Below are 9,852 nucleotides of genomic sequence, written 5' to 3' on the forward strand. Positions count from 1 at the left end.
AACTTTACCATTTCCAGGGAAAGACTTTCTGAGAGAGCCAAAATGTGTATTTTCTAATAACTTGGTTATAACAGAATATAACTCAACTTCCTGAAAGCACTAGGGACATAGATGAGATGAGTAAGGAACTGCTCAAGGAGGAAAAAAGAGCTAGGCTGAGAAGAAGACTAAAGGTTTTTCCTGACTTGATTTTGTTGTTGTTGTTGTTGTTGTTGTTGAAGTATATCTTCTTTAAGAAGGGCAGAGGGGGACGATAGAGGATGGATTTTTCCTTGCCATTCCACAAGAACAAACAGAGACTGCCATGTCATATAAACCTTAAGAATAAAAAGAAAACATTCCCTCTGCCCTCTTATTGAAAAGAAAGGGTTTTAAGTAGCCCACGGATAGGGTGAGAAATAATTTAGATAGTAAAATGTCTATCTGTGGGAGGAGAGGGGAACAGAATATAATAGGGTGAAGGAAGTGGCTCACCTTTCTCTTTGAGAACTGAATATACCTCTACAACAGAGGAAAAAAGAAAAGGAGAGTCTCAGTCTCTTTTATTCATGTGTATCCACATGCGTGAGAACACTAATACACTCAAGTCTATTGGTTTACTAAAAAAAGAGGCTAAATTGAATACACAATGACTTCTAGAGGCAGAAAATATAACCACATAAACAATCTTTATTATTAAAAGGTGTATTATAAATTATAGCTGCAAATAAACTCCAAGTGCAACATTTCACAGTATCTTGGGAGTCAAAACAAAAAGTGAGATAAAAATTAGGTTGCACAAGAGTCCAGCAATGCACCCTTTCAGGCCAAGAGAGTCTGGTCTGTTGTTCCTGGGGCAGATGGCTCTTCTTCATGGAATTGCCCATTGAAGGAATTTTCTGCTTAATGAGGGACAATGAAAACACATAACCCATTTGAGTATAATAATAACAATAACAATAAAGACAATAGTAATAACATTAAAATCACTTCATATTGAAAAGTATTGGAATCATTATGCTTGCATTTTGAAATTATACTTTAAACAATTTTACATAGGAAATGTGAGACCATTGACCTTGAATTGTATGTTACCATAGGTGAGTGTTTACTATTTGTACCCCCATTACATAAAATCCAGAGAGCTAAGTGAGAGAACTGAAGGGAAGATTCTCCAAAGAATGGGGAATCTCCAGGAGGAGACAACTACCTGCATAATAGCCGCATCAAGACTTCTTTCCTAGTTTGGATTTTCCCCTGGAAATTGGGTCCACAGTTGGGAGGGAACGAGGCAAAAAGAAAAAAAAAAAACAGAGATCTGAGAAACTGATAGCCACATTTATGAATATGTTTCTTAGAATTTAGCAGCCCCCTAATGGTCAGCAATGTAGTTGGTCACTTACTATATGTAATCTGAAAAGCACTGCTATACGACCCACTTTCATTCCAGTCTGTCTGCTTCAGTGTTTGCAATCCCTCCACTGAAATTCACCACTTTATAATAATGCCTAGTCATACAGTCTGGAATTCTTATATCCATGGACAAATATTAAGCTAACATTAGTCATTAGCACCATAGTATGAATGAGTTGATCAGATTATTGCCTAGAAGAGCATGGGAATGGGAAAGAAGATAAAATGTATTGATGAGGTGTGTATGTATGTGTGGGGTGAACAAAGGAAATCAGAGAACTGATGCAAACCTAGATGAGTAAGCCTTATAGAAGAGGTGGTCTTCATTAAGTGACCTAAGAACACTGGGCACTTGTCTTCTATTTAATGATATAAACGGGCTGCCTAACAAATGGATTCTGCCTTCAATCAAACCTCCAAGAATGTCAATAAACTCCTAGAAATGTTTCTTCTCCCCTTCAAGAGAAAATGTTTAAAATGAAATCAATGTTAATAAAATTAAATCAATAGTATCCCCATGTGATCCTAAGAAGTGTAATTCATGTAAATCTAGGAAATAGTAAGCACAGAATTTAGACAGAATCCTCCCATCACAAGTACCTACAGTTGTTTCACAATTCCACATAATGATTACTTGGAATCTTATTACAACATTAAATTATACTCAAACACAAATCACTTTGAAGCAAACATACACCAGTTACAGTTACTCTTCTTAAATTTTAACACTCATTTAATACATCAAAACATGTACCTTATGATGAATTATTAGAAGATACACAGATACACTATTACTAGCAGCACAGAGTCATCTTTCTAATATGGTATTATTTTTATATCAAAGTACAAGTCAAATAAACAATTGCCCAGAGGAAAACTTTATAAAATGTCCTGTTAATCTTAGCTTTTAGAATTCATTTCGATTTCACCAGCTTTTCCCATAAACATATTAGTATCATAACTATGTGCCTAAAACTAAACCTTCCTCTATATATGTTAAAACCATTGCTTGGATTCTGCATCCTTTCTTGATGAAAAGTAGAATGTGTCTTCATTACAGGACACCAATTTTAGATAGAACATTTTTTTAAAGTTAGAGCTTTTTGCTAAATCATGTTGTAAAACATGCTAATATTTATGACCTCAGGTTTAATTACTACTCATATCCTAGGTTTGTCCTCCATAATAGTACCAAACAGGTAACAGACAAAGCAATTGTAAGGTGTGTCCAAAGATGCCAAAATTATCTTCCACACTTTTTTCAACAGTTGAAAGAATTGCCTTCCCCAGTTGCTGGGATGTGAGCTGTGCAGGCTTTCAGATTGATATGGCTGGGGCAAAGCTGAACAAGAAAAATGATCCACATGACTGCCTCCAAACTCTACTCTGGCTTGTGTAGGTGGATTTACAGATAACACCTAGCCTGGAATAAAAAACATAATGTGATGATGTTTTTAAGAGGCATAGTTAACTTTGTTTCATCTTTCCATTCTAGCCTAAACTTAGTGATTAATTAGTGCCCTATTTCTTCCATATGATCAGTAAGTGCAGTTAACTATCAGAGTTACCTCAATGTAACTCTAGAAACATGATGAAGATTCCCTCTATTGTGCATCTTCATACATTTCCAGAGATGTTCATTGGAAATAGTTTGAGAGACGGAACTGTGATTAGTTCCTTTCTGCTTTCTCCTGGGCCTATAGGTCATTTGGGTCACCTTGGATTGTCTTTGGCAAACTATCTGCCCTGGATAGATTCAAGGTGGCATCATATACAATCACAAAGAGTTATTTTATGTAGATGTGGTTGTTATTAGTTAAAACATACCAGAGTCCTGAGTTCAGATTTTGATTCACTGAAGAGATGTAACAAATGATGTTTCAAGTTGACATTGAATGAAGAAAATAGCTATTTGTGTCTTTAAACCTTGGAATCCAATCACACACATGGAAGATAAAAGCGAGTCAATGTTTATACAATTTTGTTTACACAGAGTAATATATCCACCCTATTTAAAATACAACCAAAATTATGTTGTTGGAATGTAAAATGTGATTACTATTATAAATAGATAACTGCACTTCCTCTGAATATAGAGACTCAATATTTGTAGTAATAATCTCAGGTGTTTAAGGTAGCCCCAAGCTAGTAATCTCATTGCAACTTAGGTTCACAGATAAAGTCATTGACTCTAGATGAGAGCATATATGTACAGAATGTCATTAAAATTTTATAGTTTAGTTTCAGTCTTAAAGACCTGATGAGAAATTACTACATGGACAGGTCAACATCAATGATTGTGGAACGTAATGCTGCAAATAGTTACTACCATGAAAATGTGAATTCCCCATACAGGTAAGAGAATACAACTGAAAAGTTATGAATGCTTCCTGTGAGTACTTCCCTGTAGCTTGGGGAATTGCAAATGCATTCTGATGTACTTGCTCTCCAGGCCTCATTCCATTTGTTATTTAGCATAATTCAGTTGCTATGGTAGAATTGGTATGGTTACTCACAAAGGATTTTGTATGGAGTTGGATGCTATCATGTAAATCTTGTCTTGAAAGACGTCTTCTGAACTCATTAGTGGTGAAATAGTATATGACTGGGTCAAGGCAGGAATTTAGACTAGCAAGACACAAAGCCACAGAATGAAAAATTAAAATCACTCTTCTGGCTAGGCAGCTTTTAATTTCATTGGACTTGACCAGGAAATCTAAAGGAAAACTGAAGTGATAAGGTGCAAAGCAAATTAGAAATACCCCTGCACAAGTTAGAATCATCTTCAAGGCTTTCTTTTTCTCTCCAAGGTCTTGAGCAACAGGATACTTATCTTGCAGTGATAAAGCTGTCTTCCAGGAACAATACAGGACAATCAGAAGAGGAGTAATAAACCCAACCAATTCTCCAACAGTCATCATGGCAACAGACTGGGCCAGATTGACATTCCTGGTAGGAAGGTCCACGAAACATTTGGTTCTGTTGCCTGGGGTGTCATCACTGGTTCTGAGGAGTGGGAATAGTAGACAGGCAAGGCAGATGATCAGCCAGCCAGCAATACTGATATATAAGTCATATTTCTGTTTGCAGTCATTAAAGCGAAATGGGTACATGAGAAACCAAAATCTTCGCACACTAATGCAAACCAAGAAGTAGATGCTCGCATACATATTGACATACTTTAGGTAGAAACAGAACATACAGAGGCCAGGTCCAAATGGCCAGTCATGGTTCAAGTAATAAAATATCCTCAGTGGTAGGGAAAGAACTTGTAATAGGTCAGCAATGGCTAAGTTTATCATAAATATTACAGCCCGTTTTGTTTCTTTCATATAACCATAAAATACCCACAAGGCTAATATGTTCCCTATAAGACCTGGCACAAGAATGACAGTGTATGTCACTGCATAGATGAAGTACCGAAAATCTGTGTTGTCTCCATTTGTCCTGTTACATGTGTCATTAGCAAGCATGATTCTTTCTGGAGAAACTGTTTTGTTTGATGGTGATTTAAAACCTAAATTCACAATTGATTAAATCCTGTTCTTTCTAAAATATGGATTGTAAATGGGTTGAAGAAACAGCATAAAATAATTTTCTTTTTGCCACATATGTTAGCCTCTATGTATGATTTGGGGACTTTTCAAAGAATTATCTGCACAATTTCCTTGGATTTATCTGGAGTAACTACATGGAAGTCTAGTTTGCAAGCACAGATGGAAAACCGTTATAATTTTCTTCTGTTGTTTATTGTAAAGCCTCCTAGGACATCATGACAGTTGTTTTTTTTCCCATTTGGATCATGACTGTGCCATATAACAGATCTTCAAATTCCCATATGATGATAGCCATCTTTTTACAGGTGTTTGGCAGGCTGCTTTTCTTTTTTGGCTCACGCAGAAGAAAGGTTTGCATTTGTGTACAATGGGTCACCCACTTTCCACGATGATTAACTTGGACAATTAGTTTTCTGGGACATTTTCAGATATGTGTTGAAAGCTAAGTGAGAAACAGGCAGAGCTGCAAGTGAAAGAAAACAAGTTAATTATTGTCTGGCACATTTTTATAAAAAAGAAAAATCCTATACAAAGAAAAAAAAATATATATATATATATTTAAACTATATATANATATATATATATATATATATAAATAACATATTTATATATGTTGGTCAAAGGGTATAAATTTTCAATTACAAAATTAATATGTTTGTGGATGTATTGTATAACATGGAGACTATAGTTAACAATACTGTGTGTATACATATATATCTGTTTAAATGGAAAGTTTTTTATGTGAGTGAGGGTAATATGCTACAGATTCTACAAGGCACTTTCTTTCTACAGGAAAGTATAGGTAGAAGGAACCTCAGAAATAATCTAGCCCCTTGTTCTTCCAAATCTATGAATCAATATCACATGGGAGCTTGTTAGAGATTCAGAAGATTCTCAGGTTCCTCCTTTGATCTTCAGAATCAGAATCTGCATTTTTAACGAGTACCCCCAGGTGATTCTTCTGCACATTAACATTTGAGAATCTCTAATATAGACTATAATTTCACAAACTTCACATATCCTCAGACTAATGTGGGGAAGATTTTTTTAATTATAGTTGTCCTGGTGTTTCCTCCAGAGATTCTGATTCAGTATGTTTGGGGTAGGGCCCAAAACTCATTTTTTAAAAGCTCCCCATATGATTCTGATATAGCCAGCCCAGCATTTGTCCTTGAACCATCATTTGGGGGCCACTGATTTGATCCAAATACATCCCAGATGTCTGAAAATCAGTGGGCAACAAGCCTCTCTTTAAATACTTCCATTTACATGGGTCATTTAGTCACCTCTTAATGATCCAAGACAATAGACCATAGCACCAGAACAGAGAATGAAAATCCCCAGAAAGTTGACTCAGCTGGGTCCATGACCCTTGTTCTGAGGTAAACAAATTTTAGCTTAGGGACTTGGAGAGTTGCCTCAAGGCTGCTGAAATCTAGGAGGACTTAACTGACTTTAAAGATACGTGGGAAGAACAAAATGAAATGGGAATTATGAAACATCCTGCTTTGGATTATCAAATCCATGTGGCTTGAAGCATGCATGATCCAGCCTCTGAAGAAATTGTTATTGTTATTATTTTGCCTCAATTGCCTGCTAAGTAAAATAGCACGTTGTTCAAAGATAGGGTGCTCACTTCATTTAAAAGGCATGATGAGTAACATGAACAATTATGTATGCATTCAAGTTCAAGAGGTTAAACATTGAGATTTTTTAGATAAAGATGACGCAAAATAATCTAGCTCCTTTATATCACCATAAAGTAAATAAGTGTGAAGTGAAATAAGTCAGGCAAGGAAAGACAATGGTGATACAACACACAGCTCAGAACAACCGTAAAGGATAAAGAGTTGTCATACTCAAGGTCGTTCAGCTCCCAAACTGAAGTATATGTTTGAAATATTTTCACAGGTAGTGATTTTGATTAGGTGACAGAAAATTAGCCGGCAAACAACAAGTATATAAAAAGGTGCTAAAGGTCACTAATCATCAGGGAAAGGCAAATCAAAGCACAATATCACTTCACTCCTTTAAGAATATTTATTGTTTAAGAGGCAAAAGATAACAAGTTGGGATGAGAATGGGGAGAAAAGGAAATCCTTCTACACTGTTGGTGGTAAATTGGTGTGGCCATTATGGAAAATAATGGTATCTCATATCTGGATATGTATCCAAAGGAAATGATATGTTGAAGAGATTTTTGTCTGTAGTACTAGGAATTGAACCCAGGTCCTTGTGCATGCAAGGTAAGCACTCTTCCAACTGAGCTATTTCCTTAGCCTTGAGATTTCTCTTTTTGCATGTTTATTTCTGCATTCAATGTGGAATCAAGCTAACTAAACCTTAAAGGATGAATAAAAAAATGTGGTACATATACAGGATGAAAAGTTCTTTACCAATTTTTTTTCTTTTTGATCTGCAGTTTTCTTTAAATTTCTTTTTATTAGTGCATTAATATTATATATTATAGTGGGATTCATATACCACATTTGAACATACATATAAAACAGTCTTAGCAATCACATATGCCCAGTACCTATCCTTTCACTACCCTCCTCCCTCCCCCTGATACACTTGCCTTACTCTACTGATCTCCCTTCTATTATCATCATTATTTTAATTAGCACATTATACATGTATAAATACATATAAAAATCAGGATTCAGTGCAGTATATTCATACATGAACATAGCATAATTTGGTAGATTCCATACCCCAGTACTTTCCCATGACCTCCTGCTGTTTAAACAATAAAAAGGGGAAATTCTATTATTTACAACAATATGGATGAGCCTGGAGAGCATTATGTGAAGTGAAATAAGTCAGGCAAAGAAAGACAAATACTGCATGAGCACACATATATATGGAATATAAAAAGCCAAACTCATAAAAGCAGAGGGTAGAATAGGGGTTGTGAGAGGTTAGGGATGGAATGGGAGATGGGGCAATGTTGGTCAAAGGGTATAAATTTTCAATTACAAAATTAATATGTTTGTGGATGTATTGTATAACATGGAGACTATAGTTAACAATACTGTATCACTTACTTGAAAGTTGATAAGAACTGATGTTAAGTGCCCTTACTATGTACTAACCCAACCATGCTTACTCATACTCACACATTGTTACCTTTCAATGAGGCTTTCCTTGATCTTACTATTTAAAATTGAAACTCTCTCCTAGCCCTACCCAACTGACCTCTGAAATTATTTTATCCATATCAATCATCAATGACCTACTTGATCATTTTTACTTATTTATTTTATTTATATTTCCCTACTAGAATGCAAAGTCCATGAGGAAAATATTCTTGCATGTTTTAATTATTTGCTATATACCCAGAGCCAAGAACTGTGCAAGACAAAGAGTAAGTGCTCAGTGTTTACTAAATTCAACAATTTTTGTAAATGTGTATTAACTTACAAAAAAAAAATCAACATATCCCAAACAAAAAGGATCACCTCTCCAAATTCAAACAAGATTCTATTCCAGACATACTTATTATTTTCGTACCAGGGTTTGAACTCAGGGGAACTCAAGCACTGAACCACATCCCCAGCCCTATTTTATTTAGAGACAGGGTCTCACTGAGTTGCTTAGTGCCTCACCATTGCTGAGGCTGGCTTTGGACTCACGATCCTCCTGCCTCAGCCTCCTGAGCTGCTAGGATTACTGGCATGTGCCACAGCACCCAGCTAGACTTAATTATTATTTTTAAGATAATAAATATTTCCCAGGCAGCCTGTATCAAGTTTTGGAGATATGGAGAATTTCTCACTTATTTTCCATTTTTAAATATATTCCTGGGGCTGGGGCTGGGGCTCAGCGGTAGAGTGCTCATCTCCCATGTGTGAGTCCCTGGGTTTGATCCTCAGCACCACACAAATAAAATAAAGGTATTGTGTCCACCTACAACTAATATATATATATAATTTTTAAAATTTATTTTCCTAAAGGAGCAATACCATACCATGAGAGAAATAATCTGTTTAGAAGTCATAAAAAGCTGGATTTAAATTCTTGATCCTAAATGAATTACAGTAGATGGGGTAGAGAGAGAAGATGGAAGGGGAGGGGAGGGGGGATAGTAGAGGATAGGAAAGGTAGCAGAATACAACAGTTACTAATAGGGCATTATGTAAAAATGTGGATGTGTAACCGATGTGATTCTGCAATCTGTATTTGGGGTAAAAATGGGAGTTCATAACCCACTTGAATCTAATGTATGAAATATGATATGTCAAGAGCTTTGTAATGTTTTGAACAACCAATAAAAAAAATTACTTTCCTAAATAAATAAATAAATAAATTCTTGATCCTTCATTTAATAGCTGTATGACCTTTAGTACCACACTAAACCTTTATGGTCCTTAATTTTTTCCTTGGCAAAATGAGAATAATCATATTACCAACCTACAGAATCAGTATGAGAATTGAGTTAAAAAATATATAATGCACTTAGTATATTGCTGGGTTAATAATAAGTGTTCAAGAAATATTAATAATCACAACTGGTTATTTTATGTAAGTGAATTAATTTTCATATCAATTTAAAAATTTGTATTGTTTCTACTCTAGTTTAGGCTTTTATTACTTAATTGGTTTCTGTATTTCCTCTTTTTTTCCCTACTCCATTCTACACCAGGCTATTATGAGTTCTTTTCTAAGATAACTTCCTAAAAAATATTCACGTCTCCCTATTTCCCACAAATCACAAACCACAGAGTCTGACATTCAAAGGTTTCCTTAATAAAGTACCATTTATCTTTAGGTTTTTGTCTCCTACTACTCTATGCTTAGCATTCCAGCTCAATTGAGCTCCCACTCATCAAACCGACTTTTTTCTTTGCATAAACATTTTCTTTGCACATTTTGCTACCTTAGCCTTTTTTTTTTTTTTTTT

The 9,852-nt window shown here is 35.3% G+C and overlaps 1 protein-coding gene across 6 annotated transcripts in view; it reads right to left on the minus strand.

Annotated features, from left to right (window-relative positions):
• Positions 1 to 649: 649 nt before the first annotated feature.
• The window catches only part of Gpr174 (G protein-coupled receptor 174), a 35,147-nt gene continuing 25,944 nt past the window's right edge, over positions 650 to 9,852 (minus strand). For 3 of the 6 annotated variants that reach the window (XM_048797257.1, XM_015502139.2, XM_048797256.1), the window contains one exon: positions 650 to 5,412. In XM_048797257.1, coding sequence (XP_048653214.1) covers positions 3,864 to 4,865 — 1,002 coding nt within the window. In that variant the 5' untranslated portion in view covers positions 4,866 to 5,412 and the 3' untranslated portion in view covers positions 650 to 3,863. The remainder of the gene's footprint in view (positions 5,413 to 9,852) is intronic. The other 3 variants (XR_007345046.1, XM_048797258.1, XM_048797259.1) reach the window with 3 other exon arrangements.

This window comes from Marmota marmota, unplaced genomic scaffold (genome assembly GCF_001458135.2).
Source record: "Marmota marmota marmota unplaced genomic scaffold, marMar, whole genome shotgun sequence".
In the NCBI taxonomy this organism is placed as follows: Eukaryota; Metazoa; Chordata; class Mammalia; order Rodentia; family Sciuridae; genus Marmota; species Marmota marmota.